Source organism: Mauremys reevesii, linkage group 26 (assembly GCF_016161935.1).
Source record: "Mauremys reevesii isolate NIE-2019 linkage group 26, ASM1616193v1, whole genome shotgun sequence".
Lineage (NCBI taxonomy): Eukaryota > Metazoa > Chordata > Testudines > Geoemydidae > Mauremys > Mauremys reevesii.
The window spans coordinates 1,860,769-1,886,522 of record NC_052648.1 but is presented as its reverse complement, the minus strand read 5'-3'; the positions used below and the strand labels follow the sequence as shown (position 1 = coordinate 1,886,522).

The 25,754-nt window shown below is 48.5% G+C and overlaps 1 protein-coding gene across 6 annotated transcripts; it reads right to left on the bottom strand.

Moving 5' to 3' along the window:
- KLHL26 (kelch like family member 26) lies at positions 1 to 25,754 on the bottom strand. Of its 6 annotated transcripts, none has more exons than XM_039516119.1 (3): positions 25,658 to 25,754; positions 8,690 to 8,872; positions 1 to 4,246 (listed from the first exon to the last, which is right to left on the bottom strand). In XM_039516119.1, the coding sequence occupies exons 1-3, from the start codon at positions 25,702 to 25,704 to the stop codon at positions 2,665 to 2,667; spliced, it is 1,812 nt and encodes a 603-aa protein (XP_039372053.1). In that variant the 5' UTR covers positions 25,705 to 25,754; the 3' UTR covers positions 1 to 2,664. The 6 variants fall into 6 exon arrangements, with proteins under 6 accessions (XP_039372053.1, XP_039372055.1, XP_039372054.1 ...); XM_039516121.1 differs by lacking the exon at positions 25,658 to 25,754 and adding an exon at positions 20,462 to 20,479; XM_039516120.1 differs by lacking the exon at positions 25,658 to 25,754 and adding an exon at positions 15,877 to 15,897.

Genomic DNA, 25,754 nt, shown 5'->3' with positions numbered 1-25,754 from the left:
TTACTTGAGTAAAACAACTTTTATTACAGGTATGCAAGATACACATTTTCACAAGAGTTTAGCCACTTTCTTTTAGATTAAGAACAGCTAGAATTCTGAAAGTTAACATTATGAAAAATAATTGTATTTGTATATAGATCTATAAAAAGAACATTCCATTAACGCACAGATGGTGCATAGCACTGCTCTGCCAGCCGTCTCCAGCCAGAGAATCAGGAAACCCACCCTGGCACAGATTCCATGGGGGATTGGACGGGGAGTACGGTGACTGGGCTAGTTCAGTGGGTAAGTGTCAAGCTACAGTAAGTCTGCTTAATTAATGCCCACTTTGGAATGGCTTTTTATATCCCACTATCAAGGAAGCCACCCTTCCAAAGAGAAATTCCAACTGATATTTTTTCCATAAGGGTAATTTTAAAAGGACCCCAAGAATGTATTTTTCATAAATTTCTAACGTATATTCCTCTTCTCTTTCCCTGCAACAATTTAATCACCACCGTCAAAGCTTGAAATGAAAAAAATTAATTTTCCTTAGCACCAGGATCCTACCTCATCCTTCATGCAGACTCTCTGGTTTGTTTACCGTAGGGTAGCTGTGAGCACTGGGAATATGCACCTTGCTTTGTTATCAGAGGGCTGCTCTTTGGCTCTGCATAGCTGGCGTAGAAAGAGTATTTATATGAAGGTTAGGAAAAAAAATAGGGACGAGCCCTGAAGTGTTCCTCTGGGAGAAAACCCACGCAAAGTTACATGGACTTTGCAACTGGAAGGAAAAAAGCAGATTACATTTGGGGTTTACTAACTTCTGATAAACATGCAGAGGTAGAATACTTTAATAAAAGGGGTTCTGTTCTTTTGTTGCTTTAGTGCATCTATTAACATTTCTTTCCTCTCAAATTTTGTCCATTCGTTGGTAAGCCACCTTTTTTGCAGCGTCTCTAGTACGTCTGCAGCAAACGGGGGCTTTATTTTTATTAATTCATAACTGACAAAATACAGAATGAAGATGGAGAATTAAATTTCCACCAGGTCGTTTTAACGCAAGTCAGATTTGGGGCTTAGCTGGGTAACATGCATACTTACTGTATCACTTCTTCAAATACCTGAATTTGAGAGAAAGATCTCTCAAAATGCATTTGAATTATGAAGCTCATGCTTTGTCACTTGGGCAGAAATAGGCTTGATCAATGATACATTAGCAAAACAGACGTTTTATACTCCCTATAAAAGGTGACAGCTCAGCATTTATATAATGCCAGAGCCTAACTATTTCTCAAAATTTTGCATACACCAAAAAAGAGAAAGAGAAAGAAGCCCTTGGCACAGAATTCCTGATAAAAGGAGAGACTTCAATGCACCAACAGGTCAATTTCCTTAGAAAGCTGACCTGGAAAAAAACATATCTGAGAGGTAATAACCTTCTATGCGCAGAAAACACAAATCTATTTCACACACCACAAAACTCTCTTCAAATGAATCTCTAGTTAAAGAATAAAACATTTGGGGGTAACAGAAATTTACATTTCACAGATTTCTGGTTTATTAGGAGCAGACGGTTCTTATTCATAAATGGAGTGGTGGGGGAACCTTGTCGCAAAAGGCCAAGCACCACCTGGCTCTTTGGTAGTATTTAAAAAACCCAGTTTGGGTAAATTTGCATAGGGGATGGGAGGGGAAATGCGCTCACAGGGGAAGGAGATGTGACAGACACAGTCAATAGGGCCCTGGGGGCCTTCTGCCTATATCCTCAGGGTGCAAACAGCTAACTGCTCCAAGGTTCTTATTGCCAGGGATGTCACACACGTTATTGGCAATTATAAAAATCAGGCATGTTTAGAATCAATTAGCAACGCATTCCAGCTCCTGGCGAGCTGCCAACCTGGCCCCTGAAGATTGCAAAGTTTGGGTGCCCCAAGGGAAGGGGGGTTTGTTGAGTGGGACAATACATGGTTATCTGGAGGAGTGGGAAGAGGAGCTTCATCAAACCGTCCCACTTGGTGAAGAGCAAACAGAATCAACACAGACCTCAGTGGCCAGAGAGAACCTGTGTCCTATTAGACAAAAGGAAAGAAAAAAAATCACTTCTTGGGAAGCCAAGACCATGCGTCATAATCCAAGCACCTCATCTCGTCTAGTTCCCAGCATCCCCTTATTGCTTCTGGAGGTCAGTCTGTTAGAAAGAGTTTGGTTTTGTTTGTTAAAAACAACAAGATGACACAAATCGACACACCCCAGTGAGCTTCTGGAACTGTGAAACATTCATGACATCAAATCGGAACTCATCTAAACATCCCACTGTACTTAACACACTCCTGAGCGGTCCCTGCCTGCAATCCATGACCTCCTTAAAAAGATGGGCAGTCAGAGGCATGCATCCTCCCCCCCAAAACAACAACAAAAGCCTTGTCTAGCTGTAGCATATGTTAAGTCTAACTGGTCGACAAGTGCTTCTGATGGAACATGCTGCCAGAATGCTACATAAGAGGAGGAGGAGGAGATTTCCTGGAGACGGGAATGCAAGGTATTTTCCTCCTTCCTTCCCCCGCCCTTCCCCCCAAACAGACGAAACACACACCGTTATTTGCAAACAACAAAGAGACAACACACAGTCCTGAGACCATGCAACACAAGAGATGAGCTCACAGACAGCACAGTCGCACATAGTTATCTCTGGGTTGTTATTTGTGGTAGTATAACTGGAGCACATGCTATGCCAGCAAAAGACTCTGGGAAATGCAGGTCCCTTTCCCATTCATCCGTTTCCGTGTTATACACTTGCACGATGCTCGTTACATTGTTTAGGTGCCAGTTGTACCCTCCCACAATATAGATCTTCTTTTCTAACAAGCAACAACCAGCTTCTGACTGACCTGCCCGCATAGGGTTCACGGTTGTCCATTGGTCAGTTTCAGGCACATAGTATTCCACAGCCAATACATCAAAACAACGGTCAACATGGTCCATGCGCCCTCCTAGGGCATAAATCCTTGTATTTGCACTGACCATGGCATGCAGGACTCTGGGTTCATTCATTGGGGTTTTAAACTCCCATTGATCAACTGCCGGGTCATAACAATGCAGGGCTTTTTTGTCTTCCACGGATATTCCATATCCGCCCGATATGTACAGTTTGCCTCCCACTGTGGCCCCAGCATGCCCCCACGTCCTGCGTTTGAGGGAACACACGTAGGTCCACTCATTCTTTTTGGGACAGTACTTCTCTACGGAGGCCAGGCTCCCCGACCGGTTCCTCCCACCCGTGGCATACACCATGCCGTACAAGACGTTCAGCTGAAATTGTATCCTGCTCTCTTGCATGGCTTGGATGCGCAGCCACTGGTTCAAGTGGGGGTCATAGCGGTAGCAGATATCGACAGCTCCCTCCCCACTGCGGTACTGCAGATGCTGCCCCCCCACAACGTAGACAAAGTTGTCTAGCACAGCCACACAGGCATGGCTGCTGCCCACCTCCATCTCAGTGAGCTCCTTGAATTGACGCATGTTGGTGTCCGGCAAGTAATACACTTTGCCGCTCACAGTCCGGTCGTTGTCAGTGTACGGGGTGCCGCCAAAGGTGATGAGGGACAGGACGTCTGAGCGGATGGTGGTTCGAGGAGACTGCATCTCATGCTGGCGGAAGGGCAGGATCTGGTAGTTGAATGCCTCCAGCAAATACTGCCGGCACAAGACATCTTCCACCATGATGTCCAGGGTCTGCACGCTGTCCACCAGCTCGGACGATTTCATGAGCGGGAAGCGAATGTGGCAGAGCACCTGGCTGGCGTTGGCCCGACGGGACTGGTCATACTGCAGCCAGCGGATGGCAGCGTGGAAGAGGTCTATTTCACTGCAGCTCTTCAGTTTATTGCTCTGCAGGAAGAAGACAAGGCGCTCCAGGGGCAGGTGGAGAAAGTCCTCTTCCTCAGAAATCTGAAGAAAGTGCCTAAAGGTGAACGCGTCCACTGATTCCTTCAAGGATGCGAGACTGAAGGTGGTGGCCATCTGCCCGATATTAAGACAGGTTTCAACACTCATCGCAGACTTCAGGAACTCTTCACAGAGCTCCACCACAGGCACCATCTGGAGGAAAACTGCAGCTCCCAGCACATCCTGAATACAATCAAGATCGAGAGTCACTTCAGCGCTATAAGCAAAGTCTATTATGTGTTTCAGTCCTTTTGCGGATACCCCTTTCAGTTCAATCACATCTTGGTTGGTTTCTCTCATCCCTCCTGTGAACATTGCCCTGAAGGTCAAAAACACAAGAGACATTTTTGTTTCCAATCATGCGTAAAGTGATGCACTATCTACCTTAAGATTTTTTTGGGGGGAAGGGATTCGGGGGGGGGGGGCAGTAATCAAAGCACAGCATCTTGAAAGGCCTAACTGCAGAAGAGAGATGGAAGCACAAAATAACAGATACTAAACTTATGCATGGAACATACAACGAAGGTAAGAATCAAATGTTCCGGTTATGAAAAAAAAAAGTCTCAATCCTGCTCCTGCAAAAACAACCAGGGGTAACTGCACACCTACATTCCTGATTTGCAAGTGCAAATGGGGGTTTTGTGGATGCAATGGGAGTGCACAGATTTCTACAGGCACTGGTATTTGGAGGTTCAATGATGCTTTGGATTTACATGGAGCAGGGTGGTTCAGACAGGGATTTCAGTTTGGCCCACTGTATTGTGTGTGAACTTATTAATGGCTTTAAGATTCTGGACACATGGAGAACTTTGCAATTGGCTGCAAATCTCAATACAAGGATCTGACTTTTCTTGAGTGTAAAATTCCATTTGGTAATCGTGATGGAGAACTGTGGAGAGCACGCTGCTGGCCTGTCACTGAGACATCCTGCTGGAAGCTAATGCCCATCACGCTTTGGCCACATCCCTTATACACCCACCGTTCTAGGAGTGACAGGCATCAGTTGCTGAGTCTTACACTTCGCAGAAATATCTGGACCAAGCCTATTAAAGTATTGTCAGTGTTTTTATTTGAGGAGGTTTAGAACTACTTAGCTACAAACATTTGCTGCAATTACGTACTTCCCTGCAAGCTACTGCTGTTTTTGAGGGCTATTCGCCACTCCCTATGAAACTGTGAGTTTGCAACATCTTCCAAAAGCTGATGTTGTATTACAGGAGGACGGCAGGGGTCTAGCAGGCAGTTAAAAACAATATCTAGTTACAGCACAGCTGTGAGCAAATCAGTTGACCAGGCCTTGCACAGATTAGGGCCTGGATCCCCTCGTCAGGAGGTTTCTAAATTCCACAGGCTGTACACGCTGAGCCAAGCGCTGCAGGCAAAGCTAGTAAACTGGTCTAGCTGTTCTAGGTAAGTGCTGCGTTTCCCAGCTTCACGCTCTGTGGCGTGACGGGGCTGTAGCCGCGTATCATTTATAAGTTTACATTAAACGTAGGCACCATTTACGTTACTCCTGGGGAGCTTGAGTGCAAAGGTTTGTTGTGTGAACACATGCCTCAGCTAGTATTGCCAGAGGGGCGCGGGGAGCAAACGCCTCTCGCAAACAGGTTACTGGAGAAGCAACGAGGAGCCACTTTCGCCAAAACCAGGCTCAGGCTGCATAAAGGTTCAAAGGGTCTGCAATTTAAAAAGGGCTTGTAATGGATATGTGCTTCCCCCCACTTTAGGGCCTCCCGCCCCCCAACTGGCCCCCTTTGCCTCTCTCTTCCAAGTTCCACCCTCCTGGATTTGTACATCACCATGGGGCTGCTGCAGGAAGCTGCAGAAATGCCAAGGAGCAGCCGCAATCGACACTGCAAGTTAAGCTCTCTCTGCGGCGCCTAGAGGAATCCTCACACTCCCTTGCACTTAGCTAGTGCGGGTAACAATCGCCGTGAAGACGGGGTGGCACGGCCTTCAGCACGAGTACAGAGCCAGGGTCCCTGGCAGGCTTGTACTGGGATAGTAAGCCTGTGCTGCCATGTCTTCCCTGCTCTGGTTCCCCCCACTATCCAGATGAAAGCTGGCATGGGCTGGCATACCCGCACTAGCTACACCTTCGCTTGCAGGGTACAGAGACCCTTAGAGACCCAGGAAGGGGGAAAGTCCCCCTCCCCAACCTCACAACTATCTGGCAGTTTGGAGGAGTTAGGCTTTTCATGGGGATTTTGTTTGACATGTTCTCCAGTGGCCTTTCCTTTGATTTAAAAGGTCTTAGCTAGGCGGTCACGGCTACCTAAATTGGAGCACCTTGGAGAGAAGGAAACTGATTTTGTACCTTCAAGGAGTTAGACACAGGAGTAAAAGAATGGCTTGGGGACTTCATCAGAGGAAGGGGAGTTGCAATTCCCCTCCCCAAACTGTGCCAAAAGGACTGGTGCAGTCCAGCGTGGGCACACAGACAGCTGAGCTGAGTGGGAAACGTGGGTATAAAATGGGCCTTCCATAGCTCAGTGACCAGTACTACTATTGACTGGTATTGTATGTCCATGCAACAGAAAGGAGCATTATATTACAATCCCTCCACATAACCATCTCCCAGAGCAGTTTGCTGCTCTCGGTCCACCTGGGATGTATCCGTATTTGGGGGGTAGAGAAGCTGAATGTGAAGAAGGAAGCAGGCAGGGGACTGGACTAGATGACCTCTCGAGGTCCTTTCCACTCCTATGATTCTGTGAAATAGTGAAATAATGCAATTCCTCTGACAGGTGTTATGGTTCTGAAATACAGGCTACAGAACAGTATGAAAGAGGCATTTATTGCTCTCCCCCGCCACACACCTTCCTGAATAAAAAACAGGGTATTTTCAAAGGCTAGATTATGCTACCATTGTTCCCCAGGACAGCCCTACTTAACACAACAGAAGTTATAAAAGAAACCTACTAGGCAATTATGGTTGACAGTGAAAACACACGAGCAGTGGCACTGCATACAGCATTTATGAATACAAATGGTGCTATTAGCATTTGGTGGAAGATCATCTCCATCGTTAATCGTCTGCCTGTTAGGGAGAGCAATAAACCTTTAGGGCTCACGATAATGGAAAAAACACAGCTCCTGGATTGGCTAAGAAAACAGACACACAACAAGGCAGCCTGGAACGGCAGCAAAAAGTGGTGGAAAAAATCAAAGAGCCGTCCCTGCACACAGTGCTTGGTGTTCTTCGTCATCAGGATCCAGCACCCAAGCCCCTCAGGCCACGCAGGAGCTGGCACTTCCAGGGACTGCAGACTCCACCTACTGGGCCCTTTGCCCCTTTAGCTCCCATGGTCGAACGGCCGTTCGGCGAGAACGCCGATGAAACTCAGACTCTTCGTGGCACACAGGGATCAAGACACCTGTTGGATCCCCAGTACCCTTTAGCATTTGAAACTGCCGCCTCCCTGTCAGGAAGAGATCCCACTCTCAAATTAATAAGCCTGACAGAGGCTGGAAGGCCCCAGGGTGAGGATGCTAGCTAGTGACTCAGGACAGCTGGGTCCAACGCCCTGCTTTGCCTCAGCCTCTCGCCAGATCTGGCCTAGGGCAAGTTAGCTCATTTCTCTGCCTCAGTTCTGCATTGGTACCAGGAGGGGGACAGCCCTGCCCTGCCTCCCAGGGGTGCTGTGATGCTCAGCTACGCTGGTAACGAGAGATGAAAAAGACTGGGACCATTCAGATTAGAAAAGAGACGCCTAAGGGGGGATATGATAGAGGTTGATAAAATCATGGCGGGTGTGGAAGATGAACAGGGAAGTGTAATTTATCCCTTCCCATAACACCAGAACCAGGGGTCACCGGATGCGATGAACAGGCAGCAGGTTTAAAACAAACAGAAGGCAGCGAGTGCTTCTTCACACAATGCACAGTCACGCTGGGAACTCATTGCCAGGGGATGTTGTGAAGGCCAAAAATATAACTAGGTTCAAAAAAGAATTCGCTGAGTTCCTGGAGGACAGGTACCTCAGTGGCTATTAGCCAAGATAGTCAGGGATGCAACCCCACGCTCCAGGTGTCCCTAAACCTGGGAACGGACGACAGAGGATGGAGCACTCAGTAACTGCCCTGTTCTGTTCGTTCCCTCTTGAAGCATCTGGCACTGGTCCAACACAGGATACTGGGCTAGACGGACCACTGGACTGACCAGAATGGCCATTCTGATGTTCTTAATGGGGCCATAACATCTTAGATAAAACAACATGTAACCGTTGAAAATAACAAGGTAGCATTTGCATTATGCTACCTAACGTCTCCCCTGGAGGCTCCTGTGGTTGTGGCCACCATCCTTCCAGCTCAGAGCCACTCGATGACCCTCCTTAATCAGCTGGAATGGCCACCGCTGGGTGGCCTGAGGTCTGTTTCCCTCCCTGGCAGGCAGAGAGCACTGCCCAGGCAGCCTCCGAAAGGAGACCAAGACCTAGCATTGACTATTGAATAGCTGCTCACGCCACACACTGACTTCAGTGTGACTGAGGTGCTACTCAGAGTGAGTGAGCAGCCGGCCCTTACTTTCAGGGCTTTGGAGCGGAGCCCGGAGCTGGAGCGCGGAACAGCTCCTGAGCAGTGGAGCTGCAGGTTTTTGCCTGGAGCTGGAGCGGAGCTGGAGCCGGAGCTGGAGCTGGAGCCGGAGCCGGAGCCGGAGCCCTGCTTACTTTCACAAACAGCAGCCCACCAGCTTTCCTAGAGCAAAGGAGGAAAGGCAAAGGAAGAGATGCCTGATTCTGCTTTCCTGTCAGATTCTCACCTGAAGTAGTCACTGCAGGCAGCCAAGACAACTTTATGAACCTGAAACGCTTCGTTATTTATAGTGAGGATGACATCAAGCAGCTGAGCCTGGGCCCGGAGCGAGGCCAGTCCTTGCAGGAGAGTGGTGCTGTGGCCAGGAGCAGAGAACGTGCATTTCAGGGCGCTGTTCTTGTCAGCCATGCTAAAAATAGAACAAGAAAAACAGACTGGTTTTTAATTTAAAACGTGTGATCTACCTATGGAGCTACCTGCTGGGGAAGATGCTGTGAGTAAAGCAGTTTGACAGCAATCAGACCGGGTTCTCCAGCTCCAAGGCAGCGCAGAACATGCTGATGGCCGTAGCTTAGCTGTCACTCCCCCAACCCCAGACACAGTTCTGAATTTTTAAATTACATTTTCACATTACTGACAACAAGCTGTCAGCCTGCAGCTGACACGGGCTTCTCGGCTAGCAGATCAGAGCCAGCCTAAAGACCAGCAAACAGGGCCAGGTAATTCACACACACTGCTGGGACCCCACAGTTGTGACTAAGTAGCTGAGCCCATCCGGACCTCCAACTCTGGCCTTGACACTGGAGGGAACGGAACTGACTGCTCAATCTCCGCAGCAGCCCCGGCTGGAGCGGGGCACAAGTCAGTTTGGCATCCTGCATATTCTAAGGCCAGCCCCGCTAACCCCTAATCGGTGCTTCCTTCACACCAGCTTGACCCACGAGGGAATGCAAGCTCTGACACTGCCATTTAGTGCAGCCGGTATTGCACTGTAACTAGACTCCTCCCCATGTAAATATCTTCTTGGGTGTCTTGAAATGTCTTGTGCACGTTCTTCGCTATGGGGAAAATTCTCCCCTCAGATCCACATGCTGGGCCGTGAGCCCACTTCCTCACCCGCTACCCGTAGGGTTCTCACTGGCAGCTGTGAGTTTCCCGCACAGACAGGGTGAGCAGAACATCAGAGCCCAGATCCTCCATGCAGCTGGGCAGACAATTACAATTAAGATGTATATTGTCTAGGCTGAGTTTTCAAGCCTGTCTGATGCTGGACCTGCAAACTTTGAAATCACACCGCACTGGGGATGGGGTTCACATAACTTTTGAGGCCTATTTTCAAATTTGATCCATTGTTCACTTATTCTTGTCATTTTGCTCAACATCCCACACTTCTCTGGCTTTTAGAAAGAACATCAGTGTTCAAGCCATGATTTCGATTTGCAGAAATTATTCTTTTTTCTGACTATTGATCATCAGATTTTAATTAGCATTAGGGATGTATAAGATTAACCAGTAAGCATTAGGCTTACCGTTAACCCCCTGCACGCCGGCTGGAGCAGCCCCGGTCCCGGCCACACCAGCTGACCGGAGGGACCCCAGCCCCAGGACCCGGCCGTGCTGGCCACAGCAACCCCAGCCACACCGGGCCGGTTGGCAGACCACGATAGCCTCAGCCCCAGCCGCGCTGGGGGGACCCCAGCCCCAGCCATGCCGTGCCGGCCGGAGGGACCTGGGTTAACTGGTTAAATGATATAATTTTAATCGTTTGACCAGTTAACTTTTTAAATGATATTAACATCCCTAATTAGCATATTTTGTGGAAAGGGGAGGGAGCGACAGAAGAGTTCCAGATGGGTCCTGTCGAACCTGATGAGTTGCTGACATTGTACTTACACAGTAATCTATGGCTGTACGTTCAGTGCATCTTTTACCCGGAGATTAACTGCTGCCAAGCTCATCTGGAGATACAAGCCATACTCTGAGTGCATTTGGTATTCTAACTAAATAGGTGGGGGAAGGATTGGTGCTATTAACATTTATTTTGGAGTAGTGCCTAGAGGCCAAACGGGTTGGCCCCCATTGTGCAAGGGGCTGTACAAATATATATGAAATGACCGTCCCTGTTCAAAGAGCTTGCAATCTAAAACAAGAGACAGAAGAAGCGGATGAGACAAACAAGCAGGTCAGCTGAGGGGAGGAGAAGACAGGGTAGCAAGATCAGCAGGATGTGCCCAGTTCTTAGCCAATAAGGAGCCGTGAACACAACTTGCCAACTGCCTAGTTGTGATCAGATTGCAGTTTCCTGTATGCAGTGCATTATGGCAGCCCGAGTTAAGGAAAATCCATCAGAGTCCTGAGAGCTTGGCCAGCGTTCTGGTCAGCTGTCACGCTCTGCCCACGAGGCAGCTGCCTTGATCAGGAGCGTCACTGTAGTGCACTTTGGGGTCCATCAGAGCATCAATGTGAGCTTATAGCTGGGGGGCGGTCGGGTGTGGCAGCGTCCCTCTGGGCCGGGTACACGTAATTCACTGTTACAAATCAGCTGCCTGCCAGTACGACGAAGTCTTAGTTCATAGAGCTCAATCCAGTTCTGGCATCGGTTTTACTTTAGTGAAAATGTCACTAGCCCCCACCCATTTCTCCTGCCCGTAGATTGTGTTAAAATGCCCTTGCCCCCTTCAGTGGCTAAAGCTAAATGAGGTTGGAGCACATGAGCCTTACCCCATCTCTGTACCCTGTGAAATAACTATTGGACCAAGTCCAGTTTAAATGAGAAGCTTAAAAAGAAAGGTGCAGGTAAAACACGGCTTAAAACATCTCCTCTTATTAGCTGTTAATCTTGGAAAGTGAAGATGGAAGAGACTTATCGGGTTACATCTGGTCCCTCCCCCAGGGCAGGATCTCTCATTAATGGAACATTCTTCAGGAGTCTCCGGTTCAGTTTTAAACGTCGATCTTCCCGTGGGAGCCTATTCCACCATATAAGGGCTTGTCTACACACAAGGGCTGCACTGCTTTCACTATACCAATATAGTTCAAGCCACAAAGCTGTGCTAGTGTGGCTGGCTGGCTGGGAAATCTGCTTTAGCCAAACACAAGTTTTTCATTAGTCAAAATACAAGTTGTTTGGCTCAAGACAGGATTAAACTGGGTGAAATGTAGTGCTCTGTGATACACAGCTCAGACTAGCTGATCTAATGGCCCCTGGCTTTAAACTCTATGAATCTAACCTGGGACAGCTTTTCCCATCCGGGATGGGGAATGAGCCACAATGGCATAAGCCACCTTTACAACAGTCTAACTGAACCCCATTAGCGGTTGTGCTGGTGTAACTATCTTGGTAAAAAATATCACACCCTGAACCAAAACAGGTAAAGTGGAACAAAATCTGTGTGTAGGACAGGCCTGAGATCTCCCTGTTCACAAGTTCACCCCGTACCAATATTCCTCCTTCATTTACTTTCAACCCGTTACTCCTAGTTTTACTCCCTTGCACCACACTCAATAATTCCTCTGTCTACTTCACATTTACACTTTTGGGTGGAAAATGCAACGGAGCCAACAATTACAGTCACTTTAGCTCCTTTTGATAAAACACATGAAAACTCCAATAGCAGAAGGAGTGTTACTGTTGCCCATGTTTGCTAGGTTTACTGAAAAGCGCCACCCCAAAACTGTCACCAAATAAACTGCTCAAACTGGAAACCCTAAGTCCAACCGAGACAAATAATCACAACCACAGGCAACAGAAGAAGAGGCGCAGAGAAATCAAGGGGCGGGGAGGCAGGAACAAGCACTGCCTTGTGTCTCACAACACTGCAGTTAGTAAAAGGGGATTTGTGATAAAAACAGGTTAGGCTCAAACCAGTCTGTCATACCACAGGGCACAAAATAATGGTGCAAAACATTACACCGTGTGGCCTTGCTGGCCGTGCTTTGTGCTACTCGAGAAACGAGGCGAGGCAGAAGCTGAATGCCAGAGACTATGAAGCACAAAAGGAAGCCTTGAATATTTGAAAGTGCCTTTCCAAGGCTGTTCGTATCTAATTTGAGATCATCTGCATATACCATACACTTATCGCTGTAACCGACTGATAGAGAAGAAATGGCTTCCCTAGCAAAAGTAAGGAAGAGTCACCATCTACCACTCTGTGTCCAGAGCCTTCTTCACCACACAACTGTGCCGAGCTATTCACTCGGCCTGCAAATCTTTGCTCCCTTTTCTCTCGCTCACCCCCTTTTTCATAAGATAGGACTGGGGACATTTGGGGATTTTCCTTATTTTATTTCTTCACTCTCAAAGCTAAGTGTTATGGCCACCCACTCCCTCTGCTGCAGAGCCTCTCAGAGGACCTACAGAGACCTCTAGAGAAAAACAAAGTGTTTTTCACCAAGAGAGAATACTGCTTCTGTAGCACTTCAAGTTCCTCCCAGCCCAGGGAGCAAGGTGAAGTGGCTGTCTGTATTAACGAGTCAGAATTACCCTGGTGTAAACATTCAACAATAAAAAGCCACAGTCACATAAAGCAGAAACACTATATTCAATGTACATGGGATCCAAGGGCTTTATACACTAACTTTAAGAGGACCTGAAAGTATTTGCAGGATATGGGCTTTTAACACAGTTGCACTGCTAGGATGATGACTTATAGTTATGTCAGGTTTGTATAATTATTCCCCTTCCCATATAGGAACAGCGGTTCCAGGGCACAGCATCTTTCTACCAGTCTATCTGCATCCAGTCAGGGGGACTGGATTGTACGGCTTTAATAGACCAGTTCATGCAGTACAGTTTTCTAGTGTAGACAAGCCCTGAGTAGGGTAAGTGCAGCTCATTGTATGTGATTGTTTCATGGGCACTGCCCAGGCTAGTGGCCAAATGTTCCCATAAGTTCTGTGAGAGTCACAGTTCTATTTAGCGAAAGGGACTGGCTGACATAGGCTATGGCTACACTTGCACTTCAAAGCGCTAAGTGTAGTCAAAGCGCCAGTGCTGGGAGAGAGCTCTCCCAGAGCTGTCCGTACTCCACCTCCCTGTGGGGAATAACGGACAGCGCTGGGAGCGCGGCTCCCAGCGCTGGGGCTTTGACCACACTGGCGCTTTGCAGCGCCGCAATTTGCAGCGCTGGAGAGGGTGTGTTTTCACACCCTGCTGCAGCGCTGCAAATTTGCAAGTGTAGCCATGGCCACAGGTAACGGATCGAACACCTTTCATCTCTCTGCTGCTCTCTGAAGCCAGCCCAAGCTACAAAGGACTGAAAACAATTACTGTGTGATAGCTGTTTCGTAGCCTTTCGTGGGAAAGGAATTTGGTGGGTCTCAATGGTACAAATCACAAAAAACAACCTGAAGAGGAAAAAAAACCCAGAGCTGAAGCAAAGCTCCGTGTAAGCTGGAAAGCTCGTCTCTCACCAACAGAAGTTGGTCCAATAAACGCTATTACCTCCCCCACCTTGTCTCCCAAAAAACAACTGCAGCATTTGGTCATCACACCTCGTATTAGAAAACATGAGTCTTACCTAACAAATGTTGAATACAGTTTTTTCCCCTTTGTGTGGCCAAGGGCTCTCATGTTTCACGACAAATCAGCTGATCGTGGTCAGCCCTAGGAGTTAACATTCATTAGCGCATTTTCTAACATGATGCATTTTCCCAGTATAGGCAGAACTAAACAGCAGTCTCGGGCCTTGTCTATTAAGGGGAAAGGGACGGGCACAGCTAGTCCGGGGTAACTCTCCCACATGGGTGCTATTCTGGAGTAAAAGTCACTTTTATTCCAGAACAGAGTGTCCACAGGGAAGCGATTATGGCAGAGCTATTGCAGAAGAGCTTATTCCACAAAAGTTATGCTGGACAATTTCCCCATGTAGACAAGGCCTCAGAAAAAAAGGGCCAAAGACTTAATGGCCCATGGATACGGAGCTCCCCTCTTATCCCTCCACTGTGTCTACACTAGGGAATTTTAACACCACTGCTGACACTGTTGGTGCCACTGCGAGCCCCAGAGTACGCAGGGTTCTGCAGGCTTCCCGTGGCAGCACGGTCTGGCGTGTGTGGCACTGGCCTGGGACTCAGGAGACTTGGCTCTGCCACTGGTCAGCAAGTCACTTCCTCTCTCTGTGCATCTATTTCCCCTCCCACCCTTTGTCTGTCTGTTTAGACTGCAAACTCCCTGGGGCTGGGACTGTCTCATCCTTTGTACAGCACCCTGGAGCCCCGACACCAGACAGGGCTTCTAGGCACTACTGTAATTCAAACAAACAACAGCGACAACTGACAGTGGTAAAGACAAATCTGAGACAAGAGCCCCGTCTACACTAAGGCTGCCACTAGTCCTAACCCTGGGTAGCACCGGAGAGACGGTGTTTGTAAGAGTCCCTACGGCAGGCAAGTCTCTAGAGGTAAGACACTGCAGGGGTGTGGTGTGAAGCAGCCCGGGGAGGTTTACATGCATGGAGCTTGCACTGGCACATCTTTTCTGTGGATAAAAAAAAGACTTCAGACTCTCAAGCTGTCCATCGGGCAGCGCTAAGCCCACATCAGTGAGGGCAGCAAAACTAAAGTGAAGCCGGAGAGACTCCCTTGAATTTGCACACATGGTCTGAATACAAAGGGCCTTCTTTAGGTAGCACGAGAGAGATTTTACTAAGGTAGTTCACTGAAATGCCTTCAGTTTCGTGCCTATGTAAAAAGCACATTCAGATTCCAATTTCTAAACTACAATTAGACACTTAAAATCAAAACAAAACAGTCAAGCTCCCTCAGATAAGTCAGTGGTAGCCATGGTTACCGTAATCTTTCAGATCCTTAGGCTTTATCTCACACGCCCAAACGATCAAGTCGTTGTTTTCAGCAACTCACGCTGACAAATATTACCAAGGAGCAGCAAAGCTAAACAAACCGCTGAAGAGTTTGCTGTTGGATGGAGTCGTATCAATAGGTGCTTTGACTTAGACACCACTTCTCTGGCCCTCTTTCCCGCTGCCCAAACCCCTAATCCGGCTCCTTCCGTACTAACATGGAAGGCTTGGAATTCGGAGGGGGAGGGCCGTTAGCCCCATGGCAGAGTAGCAGCTCTTAAAAATACCTGGCCCATTAACCTACTTACATGCCCAGCAGCAGCAAGCAGGAATCTGAGTGGCCCACCATCAGAAACAACAATCTACCATCATCTCCCTGTCCAAATTAACACTAATCACTTCACGATCAGCAGCTAATTAAACATTACCAGAGTGGAGGGGTTGTTTTCCAGAGAAACAGAACCACCTTTAGGAAGCAACATCAATGAATAACATAAATTTCGCTCATTTCTTTGTTCCCTCCTCCACCTCCTCTCCCTCTTCTCTTTTTGTGCCCTGTCATCTTTGTCTTTCATCATAAACGATCAGGACGAGCATCGAGCTCTGGACTAACATGTCTGTCCAAGCGGTTCAAACGTGCCCAATGATCTGGATGCCCAAACTGAGACCCTTTCAATGGGCCTGATTTTCAGAGGGATCAGCAGTTTCTGAAAAAAAAACAAAAAACAGGGTCCTTTAAGGTGCCTCAAATTGGGCAGCCCAAAATCACTAGTCGCCTTTGAAAACCTTGCCCTTTCTTTTACACTTCAAGCCTTTGAGGTTAGGAAAAATCTGCCCTTCGGGGAGGAAATTTTTACTTGTTCTTAAAAATTAAATGCCTTTACATCAACAGGACAGCAACCATTGCTATTGTTCTGGTAGCACTTAGACGCCCCAACCGTGGCTGGGACCCCCTGGTGCCATGCATCGTAAATACAAAATACACAGCTAGGTCGGTGGCTCTCAACCTTTCCAGACCACTGTACCCCTTTCAGGAGTCTGATTTGTCCCATGTACCCCAAGTTACATCTCACTTAAAAACCACTTACTTATAAAATCAGACATACAAAAGTATCCCAGCCACGCTATTACTGAACAATGGCTGATTCTCTCATCAATCAATTGGAATATAAACATTGTACTTACATTTCAGTGTATCGTATATAGAGCCATATAAACTAGTCATTGTCTGTCTGAAATTTTAGTTTGTACTGACTTCGCTGGTACTTTTTATGTAGCCTGTTGTAAAACGGGCAAGTATCTAGGTGAGTTGATGTGCCACCTGGAAGACCTGTGTGTACTCCCAGGGTACACGTACCGCTGGTTGAGAACCACTGTGCTAGAAGACACTCCCTGCCTGCAGGAGTTTACAATCTACGTGGCCAAGACAGTCTTACCATCATGCTAGGGTTGCCAGGTGTCTGGTTTTGGACCGGAACATCCAGTCTAAAAGGGACCCTGGCAGCTTCGGTCGGCACAGCTGACGGAGCCATTGAAAGTCTGATTGGCAGAGCAGTGGGGCTAAGGCAGGCTCCATGTGGCTCCCGGAAGCAGTGGGGTGTCCCCACTCCGGCTCCTATGCTTAGGCGCAGCCAGTGGGCTCCAAGTGCTACCCCCACCCCAAGCACCGGCTCTGCAGCTCCCGTTGGCCTGGAACTATGGACAATGGGAGCTGCGGGGCGGTGCCTGTGGATGGGGCAGCACGCAGAGCCACCTGGCCGCCCCTCCACATAGGAGCTAGAGGGGGGACATGCTGCTGCTTCCAGGAGCTGCCTGAGGTCAGCGCCTGCACCCCTGACCCCTTCCCATGCCCCAACCCCTGCCCCAGCCCTGATCCCCTTCCCGCCCTCCAAATTACTCAATCCCAGCCCTGAGTACCCTCCTCTTCCCCAAACCCCTCATCCCCAGACCCACCCCAGAGCCTGCCTTCCCAGCTGGAGCCCTCACCCTCCCTATACCCCAACCCCTCAGCCCTAGCCCAGAGCCCCCTCCCACATCCTGAGCCCCTCATTTCTGGCTCCACCCTGGAACCCACACCCCAACCCAGAGCCTGTACCCCCTCCCACACCTCAATCCCTGCCTCAGCCTGAAGCCCCCTCCCACACCCTGAACTCCTCATTTCTGGCCCCATCCCGGAGCCTGCACCGCCAGCAAGAGCCCTCACCCCCTCCTGCACCCCAACCCCCTATCCCAGCCTGGTGAAAATGAGCGAGAAGAGGTGGGGTATGGCTGGGACATTGGAGGAGGGCGGGGCAAGGGTGTTCGGTTTTGTGTGAGTAGAAAGTTAGCAACCTTACATCATGCCCATTTCAGAGATGGGGAACTGAGGTCCACAGAGATTAAGTGATTTACCCAATATCATCTACGGAATCTGTAGCGAGCCTGGAACTGCATCCTGATCTCCTGAGTCCCAGCCTGGTGCTTTAACCACATAATCCACCCTACCTGCATGTCTAAGACCCCAGTTTAGCGAAGCATTTAAGCCCATACTGCGCTTTAATACCATTCTAGCTATGTCCATGCAGTGACTGGTTCTGGGACGATCCTAAAAGGGGACACTCAGTAACGAAGCTGGGCTACAAGAATGACTCCACCTTGGGCCCATATCAAATTATCCTAATCCTACAAATTACTCTGGCAGCTACACAGTATCCCACTCATATAAAACAACCAGCTCCTCTCTTCCATTCCGAACACTGCAGGATGATTCAAACACACAAGGACCTCGAGAGATGGAAAGACTCGGCCAGATACAAAGGGTTACACGGGAAAGTGTTACAAATTCTGTGCCCTGTCTTCACGATAGTCCTTACGTGCAATAGCCCTGCCTGATACGACAGAGAACGCGTCCGTGACTGGCTTACAACCTCTGGAGTCACAGTCTGTTAATCCTCCAGATCGTCTCTAAACCAAACGACACAAGTTTAAAACAAGCCAAATACATCCAATCCCAACTCCATACAATGAGCCTCTTTTAAAATCACGATGTGTTATCTGCAGCACAGTAGCACCTAGGCCCCAAAATTGGAACCATGTTTTTTCTACCCTTTGTTTGTTTTCTTTGCCTAATGCAATGCACCCCCGACCACAACTCAGCAAAAGCAGAGAGGCACCTAGTGGTGCCAAACAGCACAGCAGGCAGGAGTTACGTCGAACCCGCTTGTGTGCCATACTGAAGTGCAGTAATTCATTCAGATCCCAAACAGGCTTTAACGACGTGGGGGTCTTGGTTTGATTTTCATTTCCCACACTGCCCTGGCAATACTTCTAGTTCAAGAGCATGTGCACATGACTGAAATATAGAACTGGGTACCATGGAACACCCTACCCGAATTAATCCACGAGGCCACTGCTTCCGCCTTCAAATCCCTTCTCGAGACCCAGCCCTGCGTCCACACCTACCACAAATCAGCGATGGCTGGCTTGTACCTCTCTCAGAGAGCCGATTTTATTAAAAAACAAAACATAGCACACAATACTAACACCCCGCACGGAGCAGGGAAGACACAGCACACAATACTAACACCCCGCACGGAGCAGGGAAGACACAGCACACGACACTAACACCCCGCACGGAGCAGGGAAGACACAGCACACAATACTAACACCCCGCACGGAGCAGGGAAGACACAGCACACAATACCCTAACACCCCGCACGGAGCAGGGAAGACACAGCACACAATACCCTAACACCCCGCACGGAGCAGGGAAGACACAGCACGCAATACTAACACCCCGCACGGAGCAGGGAAGACACAGCACACAACACTAACACCCCGCACGGAGCAGGGAAGACACAGCACACAATACCCTAACACCCCGCACGGAGCAGGGAAGACACAGCACACAATACCCTAACACCCCGCACGGAGCAGGGAAGACACAGCACACAATACCCTAACACCCCGCACGGAGCAGGGAAGACACAGCACACAATACCCTAACACCCCGCACGGAGCAGGGAAGACACAGCACACGACACTAACACCCTGCACAGAGCAGGGAAGACACAGCACACGACACTAACACCCTGCACAGAGCAGGGAAGAACAGTTCCCTCCACTCCGAGTCACTGGGTGAAATTTTCTGCTCCATTATGCAGCAGGTCACACTACTTGATCACACTTCTCTGTCCCCTTCTGGCCTTAAAAATCTATCAATCTACCCCATGTCTGATGTGTTGGACTCAGCGCTGTGTGTGACAGCTGCCTCCGTAACCCTGCCATGGTATCTTCATTACCCTCATCCTCCCTACTGTCCCTCATTCCTCCTTTTTCCACACTCACCACAACTTATTTCAAAGATAGATTGTGAACTCTTTGGGTCAGGATATGTCTCTGTTGCTATATGTCTTTGTAGCGCTTGACTGGGACGTCTGGGCAGGGTGTGTCTACACTGCCATGTAAAGCCCGCAGCCGGCCCAGGCCAGCTGACTTGGGCTCACAGGGCTCAGGGGCTGTTTCACTGTGGAATAGACGTCCAGGCTCAGTCCGGAGCCAGAGCTCTAGGACCCTGCGAGGTGGGAGGGTCCCAGAGCTGAGACTGACATCTACCCTGCAATTAAACAGCCCCTTAGCCCGAGTCAGCTGGCATGGGCCAACCGTGGGTGTCTAATTGCAGTGTAGACACACCCTAAGTGACAGAGTATCAATTACCTCTGTTACTTACACATACAAAATGTGAAATATAGTAAAAGCGATGGGAATTTAAGGCTCAACTTTCATGACCCATGGAGTAATTCCCTCCATAAACACCCACCCACCAGATTGGTGCTGCTAACCCACTGACAATCTGGAGCAAGAGTGGGGAAAAAAACAACCCAAGAAACACGCGATCATTTTGCCTGCCAGAGCGTTTTAAACACTGCCACTTTAATGCAAAGACAAGAAATCCAAGTTTGCAGCACTGGCAAGCAGCTGCATGAGCACTTGGAATTATAATGCCAGTTCCAAATTCTGTATGGTCAAATTCTCTTAATATCGCTCATTTCCCGCATTATCTACGATCTTTTCACTTACAGTCTGGGTAAGGATGTGCCCATTATAAGCTCTCCAACAGCATTTTTAAAGAGTCTTGGCCGGGACATAAACTGGTTCTCCATTATGCGTCTTGACTCCATCGGCTCTGTGTTAACTGAACAGAACAGTCTAAGTCCTACCTGAGTGCTTCCTTTGGAAAGGGCAGTTCATTTCATTTTCTATTCTCCTTCTACGAAAGGTCAGCAATTATAGTTAATATAAATTAGAAATGGAAAAAGTCTCCATAGGCCCTCAAGGCCATTGGTTCTCAACCTATTTACTACTGTGGGCTGCATATGCAGCTCTCTCTGTGTTATCTGGGCCGCATCCACACAATATATATACTACCTGTATGGCCCTGAAGTTGTCACATGCAGCTGTGTGCTGACTGAGCCACAAGCAGCCCGCAGGCTGAGAGCCAGTGCTCTAGTCCAGCGGTTCTCAAGTGTCATTGCACCGTGACCCCCTGCTAATAACAAAACTTACTACATGACACCAGGAGGGGGACCAAAGACCAAGCCCACCTGAGCCCCACCACCTGAGCCTTGCTGCCCCGCGGGGGGGGCGGGGGGGAGGCCAAAGCTGAAGCCCAAGGGATTCTGCCCTGGGTAGGGGACATGTAACCTTAGCTCTGGGCAGTGGGGCTTGGCTTCAGACTTCTGGGGCCCAGGGCCAACACCAGCCTTGGCGACCCCATTAAAATGGGGTTGTGCCCCACTTTGGGGTCCCAACCCACAGTTTGAGAACCCCTGCTCTAGTCCTTTGCCCTACTAATGCAGGATTCTCTCTTCTAATGCAGTAAATGTTTACTTATAGAGTAACTCACAAGCCTGTAAAGCACTTCCAAAGTTTACTTTCAGACTACATAACCTGAAACCATCAACCCAGAAGGCTTTAGATGCTGAAAGAAAAAAAAGCAGCAATCATTTTACAGTGACTCAGCTACAACATAAACATTTAGACCAGTATATATTTATGTCTGCCATAGCTGGCAGCTAAATCTGTTTTAATAGCTCCTTGCTGCAAATGCACAGAATACAAATCTATGCAAAACTGAATTTTTGAATAGTTCCTAGAGGAAAAAAGTCTCCTAATGGACCAGACTTCACAGTAAAGGTATAGTAGGTTACAGCAACATAAATTCAATCCTAGCCTCTCAGTTCAGCCCATAATCTCCCTTTGTACTGGGTTTGCCCTCCTTCCTCATACATTTGATCTCTTCACCCACCTTCTTTAGAAGGAAGACAAAAACCAGACCTGTTTGCTCTTGACGGGAAATGAGACACATGCATTTTTTAAACTGGAGAAAATCGTAGGTCTCCTGCATCCATTCACTCTGCTCTTGGCAGGTGACACCAAAGTATATTATAGGATTCCTGGGTTGTGGGAAATATTTCACATTTTTCCTTTTGTGCAGGCTTTATGTATGTATGTATGTATTGGGGGGGAGATAGGGGAACGGGAGCATTTGGTTTACTAAAAACGTTTATACCACTTGCTTCTCTTATTTCCTGTGGTAGATTATTCCAAATTCACAGCTCTTCCCGCTACCTTGCTGAGACCCGCCCTAGTCAGTTCTCACTCAGGGACTCTGCACAATTCCCTTTCCCTACAGTCCAAAAGGATTTTTCCTAGAGCATAACATGACTCTTCTTCTCGTCTTCAAACGCTGCAGTAAAGTTCACCCATCCCTCAATCTAATGTGCAGTTCAGGACGCTTCTCCTCCCAGGGGACACCAAATGAGTCTCGCTGTCTCTTCTGTACCCACCTTCTCTGGAGTCAGAATCCTCCTTTAGGACCTGGGCTGTTCCCATTCTTCCAGATGTAGCTATTTATGTATCCTGAACCTCTCCCTCACCCAGATAGAAAGGTCTGGATGTAACAGCCCTTTGCATTCATGAACTCTTAACTGCACGAAAAGCAAGAAGCACTAACTTCAAAAGACAAGGTTTGGATTTGGGATCAGTTTGGTTTTGTTTTAAAGGTACTAAATTCTTACTGCAGCCTTTTAATCAATCAAAAGGGAAATTATGTAACTGAAAAGCATTGCAAAAACATGTGAACGGACGTGCAGTATGTGTGCACACATACTTCTTACTATGCAAAACCCAGGCAAATTCAGGATTATAGTGACTCCTCTGTCTGTGCCTTCTAGGTGCCTCAGTACTGCGGCACACAGCCTATGCAAGACCATATGCAGTTCTGAGACCATCTCTGCCTTACTGGGTTAGTGTATAGGGCGTGTGGCCGACGTAGCTGAATTTCCTGGCTTCTAGGAGGTTGCTGTGTTATTTTAAAGTGAATAGCATTAACAGCGCAGTTGTAATTCCTCTGCACAGACAGAATTTCCAGCTATTTGAACAACCCTGCACCACTGAACTGGTATCGGCACGTGAACTGCAACGAAGGACTCTTTCATCTGCCTTAGAGAATAAATAGTTAATGAGCACAACAAATCAAAATAAAGGTCTGTAGGAGGTGCCCTTAAAGCTTCTCCCTCACACTCTGCTGACTGCATATGGTGCCCACTATCTCCAGTCAGGCGCTTCCGGCAGACACCTGAACTCTCTCACAAACCCACACTTACGAAAGCAATCGTGCTATCTAGCGTGGCAGAGCCCTTTATTTCAAAACAACCAACATGCAACGATGCAAGAACAGTTTCTCCGCAGGGCAGGGAACAAACTGCTGAAGCTCCATTCCGGATGGTTTATGGTGTCTCCAGAAGAAATCACACCACTTCACATAGCACTGTAAATCTTCCCAACGCGGTGCAGACATTAACTAGCCTTCCCAGCATCCACGGGCAGCAGGTAAGTATTACTGTCCCTGTTTCTACGGAGGGGGGTTTGGGGGGTGGAGAGAAGTGTAGTGACACACCAAGGCTACACAACAAGTCAGTAGCAAAGCTAGGGTTAGAATTCGGAAAGGCCTCTTCCCCAATCCTGGGCGCTAGCCACGAGGCACACTGCCTCCCGACAGCGTGATACATGTGTTGACTATGTCTTTAGCAAATGCAGACAGCGTAAGTTGAGAGGGCGCACTTGGCCTCCCAAGTGAAGGAATGACACAGTCGTATACGATTTAGAATTGACAGGGAAAGCAAGTTACTGAGCACTGTTCTGTAACAACTTGTGGATCATGAGAGTACAACAAACGCATGAAGTAAACCAGAAAAACTAGCATGTGGCAATCCCACATCGTACACAATCAAACCTGTATTTACAGCCATGTACTAACTGTGTCACCTGTGCTAGTGGTCGACAAGATCTCCATCCTTGAGAAATTTCCTATCCCCTCTGCAGCAAGTCTCACCTTGACGTGGTCATGGGTTTAGATTTCATTGGAGTCACCAGCTAATGCAGCCAGGAAGGGAAGTCTCTTCAGGATTTTTTCCAGATGTGAAGAATGTCACTTGAACAAGTATAAATTTTAACTTGCAAAGAGGGGGGTATGGTTTATGTATGTAGCGTTTTAGAACATACAAACAACAATGCAATTGCAGGTGCCTACGCTGAAAAGTTCTCTGAATGGTCTTTGCCACCCTGTATTAAGTAGCTGCCTGTTCCCGACAATCAAAGGAACTACACATATTTTAGCAGTGAACAGGTTTTACAGATATGTATTTTATACATCCCCCCCCCCCCCCGAAGTATAAGAGGGTTTAATGTATACATGGAAGAGCTCCCACTGAACAGTGCAGCACGGAGATCTGGAGCTGGCTTTCTGAATCAACTGTTAATCTTACATAGCCTTTAAAGGGGACATTGTGGTGTCTAGTGAGCCAAAAAATCAGCCCTCCCCACTCTGCTTCCGTGCCCAGCCTCACAGATGTCACACTGTCCTTCTACACGACTGGTCTGGCTCCATTATTCTGAGCACAAGGGACTGAAACATACAAAGTGCAGGAGGATCCTTGTACTTTTCAGGCCCCTGACAGATCACAGGAAGACAAACAAGATGAGCAGAAGGCCAGCAGGACACACGCACCCAGCACCCTGCATGTGCTCTTGCTAGACTGCCCAATAAGAAAGGCTGGGATGTTACCAGAATAGCAGCAATGCTTCATTTTGGGAGAGAACCTATATAAAGTATTTGGGATCAGAAAAGCTGTATGAAATAAATACCTGGTATTTTTAAAATAGGCCCCAAAAACAGAGTAACCTGAAAATATCCTTTTAACCGTCAATACTTAAATGGTATCAAATGTTTTTCTGCATACAAACAACAGCTGTAGCTAGTCATTTTTGATAGAAACATTTATGTCTTCCTGGATCACTTAACCCCAGTCCTATAAATCCCCATTGATAAGGGACATCTAAATAATTCAAACACCTTCTGAAAATCATGAATAAATGGCATTTAGGCCTCTTTTTCACAGATATCAGAGACAAGGGATCATTAAATATTTTATTCTTTTTCCTCCCTCCCCTTCCAGTTCAGTTGCGAGATCTGACTGTGTCCTCACTGCAGAAGAGTTGTGGTTTTGCACCAAGGTAGCTATTTTGATGTAAAAACCTAGTGGAGACAAGGCACTGTAGTTTTTATCCTGATGTAGCAAGTCACAATAAACTGGGTGTGGGGGTGTGTGAAACAGGACTGACTTCAACTAGCTATACTCAGGTAAAAACTACCTACATCTTATCCCAACTATGATTTTACTATAAAAAGACACCTTTTTTATTTATATTTTTTGCAGAAATTCAAAGTCTAAGTCTCAAAGCAGGAAAAAAGATTTCTCCAGACTTTTATTTTCTTGTGTGTGTTGACAGGGACCCATGGGGGGAGGGTGTCTAAGTGGGTGCGCTGCGGGGCACAGGGCAAGGTAGGGTGGAAGGGGCACAGGCTGGTGTCTGGTGGAGGGCAGGCAGGGGCACAGGTACGCAGGGATCAGGGTAGGCAGAGGTGAGTGAGCAAGGGAATAAGTGCAGGGGGCACAGGCGAGGGGAGCAGGTGGGTGCAAGTCGGGGCTGGGGCACACATGCTGGGGGCAGTGGGATGGGGGCAATGGAAGACGTGGGGGAGCCAGCAGCAGACAGCTAAGGAGGGGAGCACTGGGGGAAAGGGGAGCAGAAAGAGGTCAGGGGAGGAGAGGGATCGAGGGGGCTGGTGGGGAGGGGATGGAGAACAGGGGCAGGTGTGGGAGGGGACAGGAACTGGGGACCAGGGGAGGAGGAGAGGGGAACCGGGGGCAGGTGGGGAGGACAGGGGAGGGGGCAGGAATCCGGGGGCCGGGGAGGGGAGGGGAACCGGGGACGGGGAGGAGGGAAGGGGGCAGGCGGGACGGCGGGGAGCGATGGGGGAGGGGGGCATTTTGAGCCCCGGCCCCGCTCACCTGCTCGGCCGCTCCAAGGCGAACTCGGCCCCGCCGGACTCCGCCATCTTCCCTGCGCCTCAGCCGGGCCCGGCGCCGGGGCTGGGGCTGGAGCCGC

Excerpts from the sequence above, each read along its gene's own strand:
- KLHL26 (XM_039516119.1), bottom strand. The coding sequence starts at position 25,704 with ATGGCGGAGTCCGGCGGGGCCGAGTTCGCCTTGGAGCGGCCGAGCAG. Across the intron at positions 8,873-25,657 it reads GCCTTGGAGCGGCCGAGCAG|CATGGCTGACAAGAACAGCG; the intron begins GTGAGCGGGGCC and ends TTCTATTTTTAG. Across the intron at positions 4,247-8,689 it reads GCCTGCAGTGACTACTTCAG|GGCAATGTTCACAGGAGGGA; the intron begins GTGAGAATCTGA and ends TTTGACCTTCAG.